Source organism: Cervus elaphus, chromosome 25 (assembly GCF_910594005.1).
Source record: "Cervus elaphus chromosome 25, mCerEla1.1, whole genome shotgun sequence".
Lineage (NCBI taxonomy): Eukaryota > Metazoa > Chordata > Mammalia > Artiodactyla > Cervidae > Cervus > Cervus elaphus.
Window position 1 is genome coordinate 52,452,553 of NC_057839.1, and position 21,089 is coordinate 52,473,641.

The 21,089-nt window shown below is 38.1% G+C and overlaps 1 protein-coding gene across 1 annotated transcript in view; it reads left to right on the forward strand.

Annotated features, from left to right (window-relative positions):
- Positions 1-21,089, forward strand: part of CDH12 (cadherin 12) — a 445,647-nt gene that overhangs the window by 413,070 nt on the left and 11,488 nt on the right. The window contains exons 8-9 of the mRNA XM_043887731.1: positions 1,823-1,959; positions 19,752-19,873. Of these exons, the coding sequence (XP_043743666.1) occupies positions 1,823-1,959; positions 19,752-19,873 (259 nt within the window). The remainder of the gene's footprint in view (positions 1-1,822; positions 1,960-19,751; positions 19,874-21,089) is intronic.

A 21,089-nucleotide genomic window follows, 5' to 3' on the forward strand; every position in this document is an offset into this window, starting at 1 on the left:
ACATTCCTTCAACTAGACTCATTATTAGTGAGCATTATACTTTATAATTTCCTTTGTGCTTCAACCCTACTACAATGTCTGCAGCATAGTGGGCACTCAGCAAATATTTAGTGAATTCTACCATTAAATACCAGCCACTGTTAGTCTACACCAGCAATTCTTCAGAAATGCTATAGTCACTAAGGAAGTTCAGTAACAATCTACCTCAAATTAGGCATGTTACCAAGTTGAATAAAGGTGCTGAAAATGGGTACTGTGAGAAAATGCTTTTTGTTCCAAAAAGGGCATCTTGCAATAGAGAGAATGAAGCTCATTATATGCTGTACTCTCTGGCTTTTAAGTTCATTTATAATTTTTGAGATCATTTCTATGAGACAGGATGCTACACTGAACTCATAAAGCATCAGTGCATTTCAAAAATCAACAATGGAAATATCAAAGGCAGATAAAAAGCTTGGTTCTTACTCTGATCCTATCAGTTACTAATGAATACTGACAAGTTATAAATCAAACAATAAATCTATAGAGACAAACTAGTTTTGATCTAGTTCTAAAATGTTACGCACACTATCCCAATTTTAAATAACCTGTTTGTCAAGATTAAAACTTGCTATTTTGAAACACAAGCTTTAATTAACATTTCATGATGACCAGGGATTTAGACGGGCTGACTACAATGATGTCATCTGTCTTCAGCCAGTGTTTGTAAGGACCTCACCTTGATTCTCTAATCACAAAAATGGTGATAAATATATTGTGCATTTAGCCTTTTGATTAGCAGAGCCTTTTCACTTAAAATGGTCCATTTAAAATTGGTAAGTCTACACAATGATAATTATGTGGGAAACATTTATGACCTGGTTCAAATATCAGCTCTAAAACTTTCTAATTTTGTGAACTTCAGGGGTTTCCTCACCTGTGGAATGAGGTGATTAATAATATCATTATTTAGGGTTGTTGTGAGAATTTATTAACATATGTAAATATTTAGAACAATACCTGGCACATGGAAAGATTTCAAAATGTCTGTTAATATGATGATTGAAAATATACCTTTAAAATGATTTTACATATATCACTGTATATGTTGACTGCTACATAAAGATTTATACAAATGCATATGTTTTTTTTTTAATTCATATTCTTGGATTTCTTATTCCAACTGTTTCACATAAAGAAAGCGGATCACTTACTATCAAGGAGTTTGGCTAATAAAGAACATAAAGAGACAGTATAGCCAAGGTCACTTTTTTTAAGGAACTTGTTCTGATACTTAAGAGTAGTAAAACAATCATGGTCCTTTTTTGTGTGCTTGAGGAAAATATTTCTGTGCAATTATAGCACCTGTCAGTTTAAGAATTTCCCGTTTCCTTAACATGATTTTTTTTTTCTGTCCATGGAAACAAAGATGCTACCTCTTTTCTGACCTAAGTTCTTTGTTGCTGTTTCCAGATGCCTACCCCACCCCCAGCTCTTCCCACAGCCACCATTAAGGAATCTTTTACTGCTTGAAAAAGTTTTAATATTCAGCAGGTTAAGGAAACCCATGGTCAGCTTTAGAATTTTAGTCTCTGCTGAGCTTTCAAGGTGTCAAGACCCTAAAATAATATGAACAGCAGGAGTACTAAATCTTTCATTATTCCCAGTTTCCCCTTGAGCATACTGACTTTGCAATAAAGAAGCTGTCACTTACACTCTTCTTTATTGCAAGGTGGGTAATAGCTACAGGGAGAAAAATAAGGAACTGTGTCAGCTTAGCCCGACTGCCATAATGATGAATGTGTAATCATTGCACATTTGCATCTCCTCTTTTTGTACACAGGTACCTCATCGATTGGAAGAGTTCTGGGGACAGCTACTTTACAATAGATGCTACTGAAGGAACCATCGCCACTAATGAATTACTAGACAGAGAAAGCATCGCGCAGTATAATTTCTCCATAATTGCGAGTAAAGTTAGTAAGTATGGCATGGACGGGATCAATGTTATACTGCAGTTCTTTGAATTTCACACTCTTAAACGAGTCCCCGCTGAGCTGTTTTTCAGTTTTGGACTGACAGCTGAGTGGTCTCCTGGGGAAACTCAGAAACCTGCTCCTTTCCCTCATTGTCCAAGTCCAGAAAAATTGTGACAGCTGCCACTGCACCTTTTTTGCAGGACGGCAGGGATATCTAGCGGTGCTTTTCATGGTGTGAGCTCACTTCTTTCCACCCGGTAACCTTAAAAATCCACCATCATTCCAATGTCTTTCCACATTGCACCCCTGTATATATTATGCAGAGTTTCATAGGCCAGGCAGGAGGGAATCATCATCACATAAAATCACCTGTTCTGAAACAGTTTTTGAAGTTAAAGAGAGCATGATTTTATTTATTCATTTATTTTTACTGTGTCATGTAGCATGCGGGATCTCCATTCTAGGGGTTGAAACTGTGCCCCCTGGATGCACAGAGTCTTAACCACTGGCCCACCGAGGGAAGTCCTAAAGAGAGCATTTCTAAAGTCACCCTTCTTCTTTCTCTCTTCTTTCGTTAGTGTATGAACACCATTGTGGAATATACAGAAGTTTTTTTTTTTTTTTCCCCATTTATTTTTATTAGTTGGAGGCTAATTACTTTACAATATTGTAGTGGTTTTTGCCATACATTGACATGAATCAGCCATGGATTTACATGTATTCCCCATCCCGATCCCCCCTCCCACCTCCCTCTCCACCTGATCCCTCTGGGTCTTCCCAGTGCACCAGCCCTGAGCACTTGTCAGGGTGGGATGTTTATACAGGAGTTTTAAGTGCAATTCTTCAAGGAATCATTTGGAATCTATAGGCTTGTTAGGCATTACTCCTTGTGTTGGCTTCTGCATGGTCCAGAATCCTCTAGACTGTGATGGTAGGTCATGTGGATTTGGCTGGACAGTGGAGGATATTATCAAGGTGACAAGCTTCCTAAGGTAACAGATCAGGATAGGAGTGGAGACACTGGCTATCAACATCATTGTCTATAATGGAAATGCATCATAGCAGTTCTTCTGCATAAGGTCTATTGAAAGATTTGAGGAAATTCCTTCTAAGTATCTTGTATATTGCTTTCCTCCTATTTCCTTTTGTGCATTTGGTACAACGTTCTGGCAGCTAATGTCAGTTTCAATGCAGGGAAGCGCTAACTGAAGATTTCTATTGAGAGGTTTTTGATCAGTCTCGATTCAGTGCGTATACATAGGAAAGACTTAGTCACACTTATTGTGTCTGACTCTTTGAAACTCCATGGACTGTAGCCTGCCAAGCTCCTCTGTCCACGGGATTTCCCAGGCAAGAATGCTGGAGTGGGCTGCCATTTTCTTCTCCAAGAGATCGAACCTGTGTCTCCTCTATTGGCAGCCTGGTTCTTTATGACTGAGTCACTGGGGAAGCCTATTTTATATATTCTAGTGTGTATATGTTAATACCAAACTCCTAACTTATCCCTTCTCTGATTTTCCCCTTTGCTAACTGTAAGTTTGTTTTCTAAGTCTGTGAGTTTATTTCTGTTTTGCAAATAAGTTCACTTTTATTATTTTTTTAGATTCCACATAAAAGTGATATCATATATTTATCTTTGGCTTTACTTCATTTAACTTAATAATCTCTAGAACCATCCATGTTGCTGCAAATGTTATTATTTCACATAAATCTCTGTCATATACCCCTGGTTGATGAGAGAGCACTCCCCTTTTTGCCAGTGCTTCTAGGATTAAAACGGACTGGCTAAGTGGACTGCCCAAATACTAACTCTCTTCATGTAATTTTTGTGTTATTTGGTGTTGGTGTCCTGACATCCCATCTGCCCATGAACTTGCTATGAGCACCCAGTGGTAGACCCCATAGCTTCTTAATTTCAGGTCCAGGTCCCCTTGTGCTGCAGATGGTTTTCTTGGGAGAGTTCATAGCATGGTTTCTCAATTCCAGCTTTCTATTGTGTTCACTCAATCCTGAGGAAATTTGCGCATCCCTGCGATGCTAAACATGTAGTCTGAAGGCTGCTCCTCTGCTGTATGCTTTCTCTGTCCTGCTGTCTGCTTTCAAATCTTCCTTCCTTGCTCAGCTAGCCTCTCAGAGTGGATTGTCCAATCCGCTGCTTCAACAGACATGCTGTCAGGAGAACAGAATGGAATGTTAGCTTCGCCCGTTCTCTTTAAATGATTTTCTGCTTTAAAGTTTCCTTTCCTGCTAGATATCTTTCTTCTTTCCCATATCACCTCCTATTATGGTTACATATGTTATTCATCATCTTCTTCACACTTTCAATTATTTCAACTCTGAATTATTTCCTTTATCCATAATACTGGGGGCAGTTTAACCATAATATAGTTAGAAAATAAACTGTAGTTTTCTGAGATCTTTGACAAGTAGAGTGAAAATGAGATATCTAAGTTATGGGGTAGAAGACCTCTATGAACTACATTATATTCACTCTAATGATTTGGATATATTAGGTGATAACTGACCAGAAGTAGCCTATTCAAATAATTTCTATTATCTAAGACATATTGTCTAGCAAAATAGTCTTCATTAAAGCTATCCTGTGTCACCTAACCTTTTTGTTAATACACATGGAAAATGTGCATTTATTTTTTAAGGCAGATATTAGATCCAGTACCTTAACTAAAGATGAAAGCCTGCCTCAAGTTCTTCACTCACCTGTACTGTAGCTCCAAAAGTTCTTCTCCCCATGGGGTACAAAAGCCACCAAAAACCATCGTTGTGGTGTGAGGGCACGTGTAGTAGCAGGTTCGACACCTCAGGTCAGAGCCTGGCCTGCACCCATTTGTAGAATGTAAGGGGAGTGTGCACTTTACAATGCAAACAAGTGTCATTGTTCCTAAGTCTGTCATTTTTCAAACTTAAACGAATTTTTAAAAATTTTTTAAATTTTATGTTGGAGCATAGTTGATTAACAATATTGTGCTATATTCAGGACATATTTTGTTAATTATCAGTATAATTAGGGCATGCACTAACTCCACCCCAATCTCTACATCCTATGTTAGGTCAGTTCAGTTCAGTATCTCAGTCATGTCCAACTCTTTGCAACCCCATGGGCAGCAGGACGCCAGGCTTTCCTGTCCATCGCCAAGTTACACTCATGTCCATTGAGTTGGTGATGCCATGTAACCATCTCATTCTCTGCCATTACCTTCTCCTCCCACCTTCAATCTTTCCCAGCATCAAGGTCTTTTCTAGGGAGTCAGTTCTTTCTTTACATCAGGTGGCCAAAGTTTTGGAGTTTCAGCTTCAGCATCAGTTCCTCCAATGAATATTCAGGACTGATCTCCTTTAGGATTGACTGGTTTGATCTCCTTGCAGTCCAGGGGAATCTCAAGAGTCTTCTCCAACACCACATTTCAAAAACATCAATTCTTCGGTGCCCAGCTTTCTTTATGCTCCAACTCTCACGTCTATACATGACTACTGGAAAAACCATAGCTTTGACTAGATGGACCTTTATTGGCAAAGTAATGTCTCTGCTTTTTAATTGCTGTCTAGGTTGGTCATAGCTTTTCTTCCAAGGAGCAAGCATCTTTTAGTTTAATGGCTGCAGTCACATCCTATGTAGTTTTTACCTAAATGCAACTTAGGAAACCCCACAGTGTGGAGTCTCATCAGTTATGTTGGCACTCACTGGGACATATGCAGAACTGGGACTTAGACTCACAACCCATACATATGCACACCTTGTCAGAGGGCGGCTGGCTAATGTTTCTAAATTATCTACCTCGATCCACTCCACTGTCTATTCAAAGACTACTGAGAGGAATTATCATCTTCAAAGAAGTCTGGTGAGACAAACACTATGCACCTTACACCTCCATGGAGAAGAAAGAGGCCAAGCACATACCATGCGGTAATTAATGATTCTGCAATAAGGATAGGCTATTGTGGGTTTTATTTGAGCTCACAGACTTTGAAAGTCAACTTTATTTAAATTTTAATATATAAGGTTGTTTTCTCTGCTCAAACCAGCCAGCCTGAGCAGGAAGTTATTGTCATGGTGAATGACTATGAAATAAATAGCCCACATTTGCCCTGCCAAGTGGAAAAAAATTGTGTAAATGTACCTTATTGCAGATTATACTAGCATATGCTTTGGCCCTGACCCTTCTATAAAAACTCTCAGATGAAATGAAATGGTACAATGATTGAACAACTTCCAATTAATTAAAAAGCAATCATTAATCAGTGTTACAACAGTTGGCGGTCCAAATAATTTTATTAGACCCCTAATAATTCTTTAATGCATTACTGCTTTGCTGGCTTTATGATACTAATCTTTCAAATTGAAAAAAAAAAAAGTGGAAGTCTCAAAAATTCACTTCATTCAAATTATCAGAAACTTTCAACAGCAAATGTTTCTAATTTTTTGTGTTTTTTGGGGGGTATTGACTATAACACATATTACTATACAAAGATAATTATAAATAACTGCATTAAAGCCTTAGAAAATTTACAAAATTATAAAATAAATGGATGATACCAGAGACGATTCCTCTTTTCTTGATTGCGTTAGTTATCCAGATGGTGATACATTGTTCCCATTCATTGTGGAACAGATCAGAAATCAATGATAGACTTACTAAGTGCTATATTTGGGGAATATGCACTTGTATGTAAGTACACCATTATAAACTGGGATTAAACTGTAAGGTAATTAATTTTTAAGATTATTTAGCATTAGAACTACTTTGCTTTAATGTTTCTTACTTCAACATAATGCAAATAATGTCATCTGCAGTAGAGAAAAATCAACCTGAGATTATTATCTATGATAGGATCAACAAAATTTCATCTAATTTTTTATAAACTTCTACAGAACATTATTTACATTCAAAGCATTATTGGTTGTGGGTTAAAACTAATATTGAAGTCTGTTCCTAAGGAGAGTTTGGGAATAGTTAGAAGTTGATCCCCCAAATTAATTTAGTTAGTTAAAACTATGCAACATATGCTGAGTTCAATGGACTTAAATATACTCTCAGATAGCCTTCAGGGGAAAGTTGCAAAAGATTTATACTGACCAAATGGGTCATTAAGAAATGAAAGATTTAAACAAAATAAATAAACTTTTTTGGTAGAATTTTTTAAAGGGTTTCCTTCTGCCTGTGTGCCAAATAGACATGGAATAATGTTCTCAGGCAAAATGAGAAAAAAAGTATCTAATTTTTCTATAATAATTGTAAGAAATGTTTTAAGCTAGTAAACCAAGCTATTATAGTAACTTTATATATATTCACTCAATTTATTGCTATCCACATTGCAAGAGTGAAGAAAGTGTAAGCTAAGATATATTTCATTTGTCACACAGTGAATGACTAACCCGAACAAGACTGGAGCCAGGGCTTCCCAGGTGGCACTATGGTAAAGAATCCATGTGCCAATGCGGGAAACATAGTGAGACACAGGTTCAACTCCTGGGTCAGGAAGATCCCCTTGAGGAGGAAATAGCAACCCACTCCAGTATTCTTGTCTGAAAAGTTAAATGAACAGAGGAGCCTGGCAGGCTGCAGTCTATATGGTCATAGAGTTGGACATGACTTAGCAACTGAAAAACAGCATAGTAATTATATGTACATTTGCATTGTACAAATAATTGAATTGAAATTATTGTTAATCTTGGCATCTATCTATTATCTATCCATCTATATTTAAGCTCATTAGATTACTTACCTATTAGAGTTCTATAGTTAATTTGCATTTTAAAAATAATATGTGAGTGTGAAATTGTTAGTGCCTCCATCATGTCTGACTCTGTGATCACATGGACTGTAATCCACCAGGCTCCTCTGTCCATGGCATCCTTCAGGTGAGAATACTAGAATGGGTAGTCATTCCCTTCTCTAGGGGATCTTCCCCATCCAGGGATTGAAACTGGGATACTCACATTGCAGGCAGATGCTTTCCTGACTGATCTACAAATACTCAAAATATGAGGCTAGGCAAATATATGTGCAATTGGTATGTGTGTGGCCGTGTTGTAGGTGGGTAGATTTTGATCTCTATCTAATAGGTATGCATTACTAGATCACACTCAAAAAAAAAAAAACTACAACAGTTCCTAATGATTTCATTGTGATAATTTCCCTATATTTAGAAAATTGTGTCTACCTATATTATGCCACCTCCTACCTGCTCACTGCCGTTAATAGCAGTGCCTTTTCCAGTGCCAAAGATATAAGGAATATCCTGGGCAGAGCAAGGACCAATGAGGTAGATGATGACCTGGCTCAACAAGGTCACCAGTGAGCTGAAAGGAAAACAACAGTGAAGACATCAGTCACTGCCCAGCACACCTGTCTCCAGAGGGTGATTCTGCAACTCCTGCTGAGGCTTCAGCCCAGGCATCAGCAGAGAAAAGAGAGAGGAAGAAGGAGGAGGTGGGGGAGTCAGATGACTCCATGGATTTTGTCTTCTTCAAATAGAGTTCTACTCCCCTGCAAAAGTGATGCCATGCTGTTTCTTATCAGTGGTATCACTTTTGCCTCAGCAAAGCAGGAGACTAGGGTTTAATCCCTGGGTTGGGAAGATCCCAGGGAGAAGGGAATGCTACCTACTCCAGTATTCTTGCCTGGAGATTCCCACAGACAGAGAACCCTGATGGGCTACAGTCCATGGGGTCACAAAGAGTTGGACACGACTGAATGACTAACACACATGCACTAAACCGAAGCAAATCATTAGATCCAGACCACACTTCAGGACAGAAAATTACATGGAGATGACTCATGTGGGTGGGCCTCACCAGTGGTGCTAGTGGTAAAGAACTCGCCTGCTAGTGCAGGAGACCTAAAAGATGTGGGTTTGATCCCTGGGTCTGGGAGATTGCTTGGAGGAGGGCGTGGTGACCCATTCCAGTATTCTTCCCTGGAGAATCCCATGGACTGAGGAGTCTGACAGGCTACAGTCCACAGGGTCACACAGAGTCGGACATGACTGAAGTCTGTCAGCACACACACAACTCATGTGGGTACCAGGAAGTGGGGATCCCTGGGACCCATTTTAGAAGGTTGCCTACCACATGTGTTTTCTCAGCAACTAAACAAGTCTTGTGGCTCAGTTGGTAAAGAATCCATCTGCAATGCAGGAGACCTGGATTTGAACCCTCGGTTGGGCAGATCCCCTGGAGAAGGACATGGCAACCCACTGCAGTATTGTCGCTTGGAGAATCCGCATGGACAGAGGAGGCTGGCAGGCTACAGTTCATGCGGTTGCAGAGTCAGACATGACTGAGTGACTAAATACACACACACAAAGACAAGTGTCTCTAAAAGTGAAGAGAGTTTGGAGGCTGTATTACTTAATCACTTCTGTTAAGTCGCTTCAGTTGTGTCTGACTCTTTGCCACAGCTACGGACTCTAGTCTACCAGGTTCCTCTGTCCATGTGATTCTCCAGGCAAGAATACTGGAGTGGACTGCCATTTCCTCCTCCAGGGGATCTTCTTGACCCAGGGATTGAACCCACATGTCTAAGTCTCCTGCCTTGGCAGGTGGGTTCTTTACCACTAATGCCACTTGGGAAGCCCATTACTTAATCACTAGGCCTGAAAATTTTGTGAGAAAGACAATGATCTGGTTGAATTCATTAAGAATACAAGCAAAATACAAAGTGCTGTAAGAAAAAAAATAATTATTTAATTATCAAAAATAATATATTTTAAAAAATTAAAAAAAATTAAAAGCACAAGCATATTAAGTTACATCATAGGAATTATCATTTGAGCTGAGTGTTTAAAAGATGGAGAAGATATGAAAAAGGTGGAGAGGAGGGGATTCTAGGTGGAGAAAACATCTTTAGCAAAGACAGAATGATATCAAAGCTCATGTTTAGATGAAAAATTACAAGCAGGGTAGTACAGTGGGTGTCCAGAGTGTGGAGAGGAGGGTAAAGAAAATACAGTCAGAAAGGAAGCCTGAGCTCTCCCCTCTGAAAGACTTTATCATATAGAATACTCTATTAGTTAGCTGCAGTCACCATGCTGTACATTCTATCCCTAGGACTGATTTATTTATAACTGGAAGTCTGTATGTTTTGATCACATTCACCTTTTTGCACACCTGTGCTTTTGCGTCAAGCAACCATTTCAAGATCAACACACATATCAGATCATTGTGTTGTACACCTAAATTAATATAATGTTATATGTCAATTATGGGCTTCCCAGGTGGCTCAAAGAATCTGCCTGCCAAGCTGGAGATGTGGGTTCAATCCCTGGGTCAGGAAGATCCCCCAGAGAAGGAAAGGGCAGCCCTTTCCAGTATTCTTGCTGGAGAATTCCATGGAAAATGGAGCCTGACAGACTACAGTCCATTGGGTCACAAAGAGCCGGACATGACTTAGTAACTAAACCACCACCACATAATGAAAGTTAGTAATGCTCATTATTTAATAAAGTTTGTAAAGTACAAAGTAAAAAAAAAAAAAAAAAAACCACCACCACCATATGTCAATTATCAATATATCTCCATTTTTTAGATAAAGAAAGAAAAGAAAGTCAGAGGCCTTGTCAAACAGAGCCTTAAATGTACATGGAGAAACTAAGAAGTTTTTAGGTGTGTTCTGAGTCCATCCTCTTTTCTGTTGTTTCCATCAATACTATATGTTTCTAGCTCAGCATATATTCAAAGAAGCATATTTCACTTCTCCAAATTCCCCAAGGTAGTTATGCAAGGGACCTGCATTTTCTATAAATCAGCACCGTCTGGGTTATACTGTATCCACTGAGGTTTATGTCACAAGAATCAAGCGACAGGGGTGACTGGATTCTCTGCAGTGTTTGAGCAGGGGACATTTCTTTCTCATTTGGCTAGTCTTTTGTTCCGAGTGTTGTAAGTCATGTGTACATTTACTGATAGTGAGTGTGCAGGTGGGCCCTTTCATTTCTATTACTGTTCTTCAACTTCTCAACTCTCGCCTGCATCAGAGTCCACTTTTAGAGTGTTCCTGGACCCCATTCAAGACATCCTGAATCAGGATTTCTGGGATTATTGCCAAGAAATTTCCACCTTAAAAATGATACCCAGGTCACTGGATGGATACTGATGTTGAAACCAAATGCCAGATTCTCTAAAGTTTTAATTATTAGCATGGATTTGGGAAATAAAGCAGCTTAATGTTGCTATGAAGATATGTACTTCTATGAAGACATGTACTTACTCAGAGAGCCTAGTTGACTTTTGAAGGCTGAATAAAACCATTGATTTCAATTCTGGCTTGAAGCTATTGCTTTTTTCCTCTAACTGCCTTTGTTTTGCTCTCCATGAGTACCTTACTTTACATTTATGAGTCTAGGTAGTTTATCTACCATTTAACATTTTCCTTTTTTCCCTAAGTAACATATGAAACTATCAATATTTTGTATTCTCAAAGAAAGGTAACTTTGATTTATACTAGTATTGATAACATTTCAGTAGTATGTGCAATACAGACAAGTAATACATAATTTAAAAAATTACTTATAAATATTGAACCATTTCATAAAACCTTCAATGTGTTGTATACATGGTGATAATAATTATTAATGCCAATATACTCATGGATTTAATTTAGAAATGATACCAATTTTCTCACAATTGTATAATGTGTAAATATAATAGAATTCAAATTTGTTGTGATAATTTATATTTTATTGTAAGTTTTCAACTGCTTATGGGTGCCCTACAGTAATAAAGCTAACTTAGGAGTAGTTTAAACCAGTAAAATTTCTCTATCAGAATCACATACACAACTGTGTCAGGCTTTTGTTTCCTTAATTAGCATCTGATTTCCCTCTGGAAATTAAAACTACATGATAAGCTTGTCACCTAAAGGTTGAAATTTGAATAAAATGATATTTTAGATATGTACAGAAAAGTGTTAACTTCACCTATCAAAATTGGAATTAAAAATAGTATTTTTACATTGAAAATATTTTTGCATTGTCAATGTTATTTTATTGGCATTATGAACTATATTGTACTTCACCTATTTGCATAGGGATTCTCTCAGATGTGAACTTCTTAGTAGCCAAGACTTTATCTTATACATCTTTGATATATATGGCTTACCATACCCTCTAGAACATTTGAATATACACGTAATTAATGAATAATTTGTGAGTAGCTTGAGATGTGAGTTCAATCCCTGGGTCAGGAAGATCCCCTAGAGGAGGAAATGACAACCCACTCCAGTATTCTTGCCTTGGAAAATCACAAGGACAGAGGAGCCTGGTGGGCTACAGTCCATGGGGTCACAAAGAGTCAGATATAGTGACTAAACAACAACCCAACAAAACAAGCTTTATCGGCATCCCATCCTGATAATCTGGGCCTTGGATTTCCTGATGAGTTACTCCTTCTCAGCCTCTGTGCTCAGATAGAATATGTGGGGTATGATGTAGCTGGAATGGACCAGGCACTGGGAACAGGCATCATGAAATTCATAGGGAAGACCTGCCAGGTTGCTTACTATAGACACCAGCACCCCAGGAAGTAGGTGAGTGTGCAGATAGACAGGAAGTCGATGATCTGCGTGGCCTCCGGCTTGACCACACCTTGACATGCTGATGTCACGTATGATGCCTCGACTGTCCTGCTTGCTCTCAAAGTCTGGGTTTTGAAGTGAGGCCAGACGCCAACTTGACCTGAGATTCCTGAGGATAGCTGTGATCTCCCTCAGCAGATGAGGGGGAAAGAGACCTCCACAAACTCTCACCAGCTTCCTTAGCCTTGCTGGCCAATCGCCCAGGCCAGGCTCCATGTCCCAGCAGGGGCCGGCCCAGCCTGACCCACAGCTGCAGGTAGGTGGGCTTAGAGCCCCTGTGAGTCAGGACAGAGTGACATATGGCTCTGAAGGATGGTGACTCCACTCCAGGAGGCCTGGTGACTGTGGGAGCTGATAGCTGCATCAAACTCCATGGAAGCCGAAGCCTTGCTTGATGTGTCTGCAGACCTGGAACCAAGTGGGAACTCCCCCTCACCCAACAACAACGCCCTGGAGGAAAGCTCCTGCAGGACCTCTGGAAAAGAATACTGTTTCTAACCCCATGGCCACTGTGCCCTGCAGGGCCCTTGCAGCTGAAACCCTAGTTGGAAAGCTTATTTCCTTTTAATATGCATTTTGATATTTCTTATCATTGGAATTGGTCACCTATGGCTGCATAATAGATCATGATAGAACATTTTGGGGTCAGGAATTCTAAAAAGTAAAAGACGCCCAGAAGTGTCTGCCTCTTTGCCACCCCATGAACTGTGGCCCGTCAGGCTCCTCTGTCCATGGAATTCTCCAGGCAAGAATATTGGAGTGGGTTGCCATTTCCTTCTCCAAGGGATCTTCCTCACCCAGGGATCAAACCCAGGTCTCCTGATTTGCAGGCAGATAGAGTTTTTGCCTTCTGAGCCACCAGGGAAGCCCTTAAAGGATTCTAAAAGGGTCTGTCTTAATATCTGTCCCCAGGAAGTCTAGAAGACTTGACAGCTGAGGGCTGGAATCTCTGGGAAGCTCTTGTGTGTCAGAAGCCCAAAGGCTCTTAAACTTTTTGCTTTCTACAGCTAAATAAGCTCCAAGTAAGAGGGGGCCTCTCGGGTGGTCCAGATGGTAAATTATCTGCCTGCAATGCAGGAAACCTGGGTTCTATCCCTGCATCAGGAAGGTCCCCATCCCATGGAGAAGAGCATGGCAACCCACTCCAGTATTCTTGCCTGGAAAATCCTATGGACAGAGGACCCTGGCAGGCTACAGTTCATAGGATCACAAAGATTCAGACATGACTGAGTGATTCACAGTTTCAAGGAGTGGTATTGATCTTCCCAGGATGCTAAGTGGTAAAGAAACTGCCACCAATGCAGGAGATGTGGGTTCAATCGCTGGGTCAGAAAGATCCCCTGGAGAAGGAAATAACAACCCACTCCAGGATTCTTACCTGGAAAATTCCATGAACAGAGGAGCCTGAAGGGCTATAGTCCATCATGTTGCAAAAGAGTCTGACACAGAGACTAAAACAAAAACAAGAAGTGCTGTTAGCCTTATCAATAAAGCATAAATGAGGGAGGTTCATTCATGTTGTTTAAGCACACATCACTGTTTTGTTTCCCATTTTTATAATATAATTTTACTGCATGGATATGCTACTGTTAATCTATTCACCAAAAGATAGACATTTGAATTGCTCCCAGTTTGGGACTGTAAGCATAATACCTCCATGAACATATGTATACAGGTTTTCTGTGGATGTTCCTTTCATTGTCTTAGGTAGACATATGGCAGTGGAATTGTTGGCTTATAAATTCACATTCAGTATTTAATTCTTGAGCTTCCTTTGTGGCTCAGATGGTAAAGAATCTGCCTGCAATGCGGGAGACCTGGGTTTGACGCCTGGGTTGGGAAGATCCCCTGGTGAAGGGAAAGGCAACCCACTCCAGTATTCTGGCCTGGAGAATTCCATGGACTATATAGACCATGGGGTCTCAAAGAGTCACAACTGAGAGAATCTTACTTCACACTTCAGGGTTTAAAGAAAGTTCCAACCTATTTTCTAAAGTGACTGTACAACTTTATATTTCCATCAGCAGTCCTTTCTATCAGGAATCCCTTTCATTTCTCTGAGAAATGATTTGTCAATTTCTGTTTGTAATTCCTACCTTTATTTTGCTAAATTGATTCTTAAATATTTTATTATCTTTGACTCTATGGTGACTTGAATTCTTTTTTTTTTTTTTTTTTTTTTTATTTTTTTTTTTTTTAATTTTTTTATTAGTTGGAGGCTAATTACTTCACAACATTTCAGTGGGTTTTGTCATACATTGATATGAATCAGCCATAGATTTACACTTATTCCCCATCCCGATCCCCCCTCCCACCTCCCTCTTCACCCGACTCCTCTGGGTCTTCCCAGTGCACCAGGCCCGAGCACTTGTCTCATGCATCCCACCTGGGCTGGTGATCTGTTTCACCATAGATAGTATACATGCTGTTCTTTTGAAACATCCCACCCTCACATTCTCCCACAGAGTTCAAAAGTCTGTTCTGTATTTCTGTGTCTCTTTTTCTGTTTTGCATATAGGGTTATCATTACCATCTTTCTAAATTCCATATATATGTGTTAGTATGCTGTAATGTTCTCATTATTAGAGAAATGCAAATCAAAACCACAATGAGGTACCATTACACGCCAGTCAGGATGGCTGCTATCCAAAAGACTACAAGCAATAAATGCTGGAGAGGGTGTGGAGAAAAGGGAACCCTCTTACACTGTTGGTGGGAATGCAAACTAGTACAGCCACTATGGAAAACAGTGTGGAGATTCCTTAAAAAACTGGAAATAGAACTGCCATATGACCCAGCAATCCCACTTTTGGGCATACACACTGAGGAAACCAGGTCTGAAAGAGACACGTGCACCCCAATGTTCATCGCAGCACTGTTTATAATAGCCAGGACATGGAAGCAACCTAGATGCCCATCAGCAGATGAATGGATAAGGAAGCTGTGGTACATATACACCATGGAATATTACTCAGCTGTCAAAAAGAATTCATTTGAATCAGTCCTAATGAGATGGATGAAACTGGAGCCCATTATACAGAGTGAAGTAAGCCAGAAAGATAAAGAACATTACAGCAGACTTGAATTCTTTATCAATTCTTTTTTTCTCTGTTTTTTTCTAGTATATTAAATATACAATAGCCATTTTTAATATTGTTCTTGATGTGCTGCCCTGATTATACATATACGTTTTTTTGTGGATATTTTAGGGTTCCCAACCTACAGGTTCTTGACATTCTTTGATAAAAAATATTTTTTTTTCTTTTCAATCTGAATACTTTTAAATTTTATTTTTATTTGATGGCACTAAATAAATCCTCAAGTGCAATGGTGAATATGTGGTAAGAGCATACATCTTGCCATATGCTCAGTATTAGAAAGAAAATATTTGGTCTCTGACCACTGAATATAATGCTGGCTATGGGCTTCTTTGTCATAGATAGACTATGTCAGATTGAGGATGTTGCTTTCTATTTATTATTTGTTAAGGTTTTTATCTTTTTTTTTTAATAATGAATGGATGAGATTTTGTCAGAAGCTAATGCTGAGTTTATCAAAATGCTTATGCAATTTTTTGTTCTTTCTTCTATTAATATGATATATCACATTGATCGTAATACTATTAAATGCTAAACTAACCTTACATGCCTAGGATAAATGACATTTGGTCATTATATATTAGCTTTGTAATATACTTCTGGGATTGACTGCTAATATATATTTAAGCAATTTTTGTTTCTGTGTTTATGAGGTTAATCCATGCTTTTTTTGATGATATTTTTGATTGACTTTTGATATTACAATATGAAGAATAAGCTGGTAAGCATTTTCTCCTCTATTTTTTGAAGGAGTTTATGAATAATTGATATTATGTGGTCTATAAATAGTTGCTAGACTTTCCCAGTGAAGCCATGTGGGCATGACTTGTTCTTGGTTGGGAGATTTTTTATTAAAGCTTAATTTTCCCCACTTGCCTTAGGTCTATTAAGATTTTCTAGTTCATTTTGATGCTAGCGATAGATAAAGAACTTGCCCACCAGTGCAGGAGACATAAGAGACGTAGGTTTGATTCCTGTGCCGGGAAGATTCCCTGGAGGAGGGCATGACAACACACTCCAGTATTCTTGCCTGGAGAATACGAAGGACAGAGGAGCCTGGAGGGCTGCAGTCCATCGGGTGTCAGAGTCAAACATGACTGAAGTGACTTAGCACGCACACGTGTGACAATATATGTCTTTCTAGGAATTTGTTCAGTTTATCTATGTTAACTGAACTTTTGGAATAAATTTGAAATGTTATTTTATAATATGCATTTCACTTATGGTATTTCACTTCTCCTTTATTCTCAATTTTTATAATTTGGCCTTAATCTTTCTTTCTTGGTTTAAGTTGCACCTTAAAATGTGAAGGCAGTTCTAATTCAAACTGGCTCAAAAATGTATGGGATTTGATGAAGATATCATGAAGAATAAAGAAAGAAGATTTAAAACATTCTTGAAGGCCTGAGGGACAAAACAGAATTATTGATTATCTTAATTGACCACAAAACTATTAATACATTGGTTATTCAATATAAGCAATATGAAGCAATGATAATTGGAGTTTAAATGGCTTGACTACTGGGAACACAGCAATTAATTGTGTAAGGTTTTGAGTATTTAATATTTACTAAGTTAATATTTGAATTGATTTTATAATTGCTCATTGATAACTGGTTTCTAATATGGAAGGGATTTGGATAATAATGTTTATGCCAAATCAAGTTTAAAGAAATGTCATCACTGTTGTTTTAAAGATGAGTCAGAAAAGAAATGTCATTACTTTACCGTAACATTTAGTGAATTACATACATAAATCAAAAAAATTCTATATTGCTCTAATAAAAATATTCCCTTGTGAAAAGGTCAATTCTTACCTGCATACAGTAGTTGTCAAAGAGAAATGTTGCTGCTTACCTAACCAGATTTACAAATAGAAGGTGACATTTTTAAACCTTTAGTCATAAGTAGTTTTACAAATATACAATAGAAGAGTTATATATATATTGAAAACTATAAACCCATAACTCATTTTGGACAGTATGAATAACCTGTCTTTGATGTTGTTACAGTTTTTCCTCTATTCTTATTTGGGTATTTATTTTGTAATTGCATGTATCTCTGTGGCAGAGTCTGTTGGAGCATTTAGTTGCTAACTGAAAGGTTGGGGGGTTCAAACCCACTCAGGGAAGACTTTCTCTCTGCACTTTTTAAGGAAGCACTCAAAGTCTTTGTGGTTGTTTCTACTCTGCATCCTTTCCATGAAAGGCCAAAAAAGTCTCTTCTACTTCTACCCTCTGTCCCAAGAATGAGTTTAACTAGCAACTGTATCTCTTCACATTTTTCTTTTACTGTGCATGTTATAAAGCCCAGTATCTACTGTTATGTTAGGGGCTTCCCTGTTGGCTCAGATGGTAAGGAATCTGCCTGCAATGCAGGAGACCAGGGTTTGACCCCTGGATCAGGAAGATCCCCTGGAGGAGGACATGGCAACCCACTCCAGTATTCTTGCCTGGAGAATTGCATGGTCAGAGGAGCCTGGCAGGCTATACAGTCCATGGGGTCGAACATGACTAACACACATTTTGTAATTGCCACAGTGATGCCTAGTCACATTTATTCTGTAGTGATTCTAAAAGTCCTATAGTGCACAGGAAAAGTTCACACAACAAAATATTTGGCTTTAGCTAAATTACCAAAAGCTCATCTTTGAGAAACACTTTTAATAATAAGATGTTACAATAGTGATTATATTTTGAGACACAGTACTCATTGGGACAGATATAAAATCTATATTTCAGGAGGATAAATATTTAAAACTACCAAAACAGAATTTCTCATGGGTAAAAATCAGTTTAAATTAATAACATGTTTATATATTATAAACGCAAGTCTGTATTATAAATATAATTGGGAGAGAAATCTTGTCCCATCCTCACAGTAACTTATTAAACATTCCATTTCTCCTCCCTTTATGTTGTCTGTGCCTGAACTGATATACGACAATGGATTTCACTTTGTCATATATGAATGTGTGAACATTTTTTAAGCTACTGCTGACAATGCTTTTTATTTCTTTAAATCAATTTTAGCATAACAGAATATTGTAGGCTTGTCAGAATCAGTCATGTGGTAAGATTTGTATGCATTCTTTAAAAGCATCCAGACAGAGATCTAAAACAATGCCAATACTGTGAATCTTCAGTGGCACTGCAGATGAAGAATCTAACACAATAACCAATCATTAAAAACGTGGAGCGAGCATAATACTTGGATTTCCATAGTCCTGAGTTTGGATATTAACTCCCCATTCCTCTAGATGTGTGACTTTGGACAAGATACAACAACCTGGGGCATTTTATCCATCTGTAAAGTTTCATTAGGTAAAATAAATAAATTGAAACCTATCCATTATGTTATTCCTTATTTGTTGAATTATGCCTGGTCTTCTTCAGCAAAGGACAGAGAAGTTGGTATCATATCGCAGGTTGGGACTAAAACTTGTGATGGGATTTTGGCAGAGATAATTTTTCAAAGCACTGTTTTTTGACACTGTAGGAAGGAAATGCTGTTTACTTTGTCTTTTCTCATCATCAGCAAATAATTTTAGGGTGCATCTTAACTGTACATAATCTCTTAGTTCTACTTCCTTAAGTTTATTTTAATTTTCATCTATAAAAAGTCATCTCTCCTTCATATTCCTTGTAATTTATCATCTTTTTAGGGGGGATCATTTTGAGAAAGTTATTTAAATATGTAGATGATACTACTGAATAAAGTTATAGACACACATATAAAAGCATACGTTTTATTCAATGAAAAATATCACTGTTTAGTGAAGATTGGTCCTGTTAACTCACTCTAGTTTGATGGTTGCATTTTTTATGAAACATGAGCTAAATGGTTGTCCTTAACTTTGGGGGTGATTTTCAGGGATAAATTCTTGTGTAGTGCACTGCTGGTTCTCTGACAGTGAGACAGGGAGAGTGCCCATATTCATCTTTTTATCGTTTAGATTTGACACAATGTCTCAGTTTCCCATAAAGAAAAAGTCTTCTGGATTCCATATGAATGCTGATTTTTAAATGTTAGTGATATTCACCATAAAAGCAATGATTGATCAGATTTTGTAATCATCTTTTCTCCTTGTATGTTTTTAACAGGTAACCCATTATTAACCAGCAGAGTCAACATATTAATTAATGTCCTAGATGTCAATGAATTTCCTCCAGAAATATCTGTGCCATATGAGACAGCTGTGTGTGAAAATGCCAAACCAGGACAGGTATCTTATCCATGTTGTTATTTAAGATTTTATAAAGACCTGCTATATGCATGTGTTTTAGGTTATGAGACCATGCATGTATATAGACACGGATCATATGTCTTCATCAAATAAACCATAAATGGAATCCTTTTGAATTAATGGCATGTGTTGCATGTGGAATTAATACCACATGGGATAAAAATGATGATGGCCTAGTGAATATATTCTGTATAACAGTTCTAGAATTGCATATTCTGCTATTTTCTGTAGACTATGAAATTTCCAAATAACTTGTGATTGCAAGTCCAGTAAGCAAAAAACTTTAGACTACATTCTTCTATGATATTTCTTGCTTTGTTCACATGCTTTTATGAAGGGGTGCATAGATACTCTTAAGCCCATGAAGAATGGAAAACTTTCTCTGGTGGCCTTGAATAGAACATCTGGGTTATTCAAAATATCTGAATTACATTTTCTTACTAAGTATTACTCTGGAGGGAAGTTCTAGTGGGGAGAGCGTATGAGGAAGGACCACACTGTTAATGAAAGCTACTTTCAAAATCCTAGCATTTATGTGGGTAATGGTGAGTAACCAGCTTTTCTATAAACACTATTATAAAGGACTTCCCTGGTGGCTCAGATGGTAAAATATCTGCCTGCAGTGAAGAAGACCTGGGTTCGATTCATGGGTCAGGAAGATTACCTGGAGAAGGGAATGGCTACCCGCTCTAGTAACCTTGCCTCTAGAATTCCATAGGCAAAGGAGCTACAGTTCATGGGGTTGCAAAGAGTAGGACATGACTGAGCAATTAACACTTTCACTTTCATAAATGAATGAATGGAGATATGAATTGATATGAGACTCGATGGACATGAGTTTGAGTAAACTCCAGGAGTTGGTGATGGACAGGGAGGCCTGGCATGCTGCAATTCATGAGGTTGCAAAGAGTTGGACAAGACTGAGCCACTGAACTGAACTGAACTGAATATGATTAATAGGAACCAGGCATGAGCAGATGGTAAGAGTGTGTTATGCAATAAGAATATAATTAATCCAATATTGTGCACCTAGGTTCCGAAAGAAAAATCCATCTATATGCTTTGGTTTGATGTCTATTTCTATTTGTTTTACACAGAATAACTATTTAACTACTTATTTAAGTAAAATTGAAGTTTTAATTCTTGCTTGAGGAAATATCTTAATATTTGAAACTGTATCTTTATTAAAAATGTC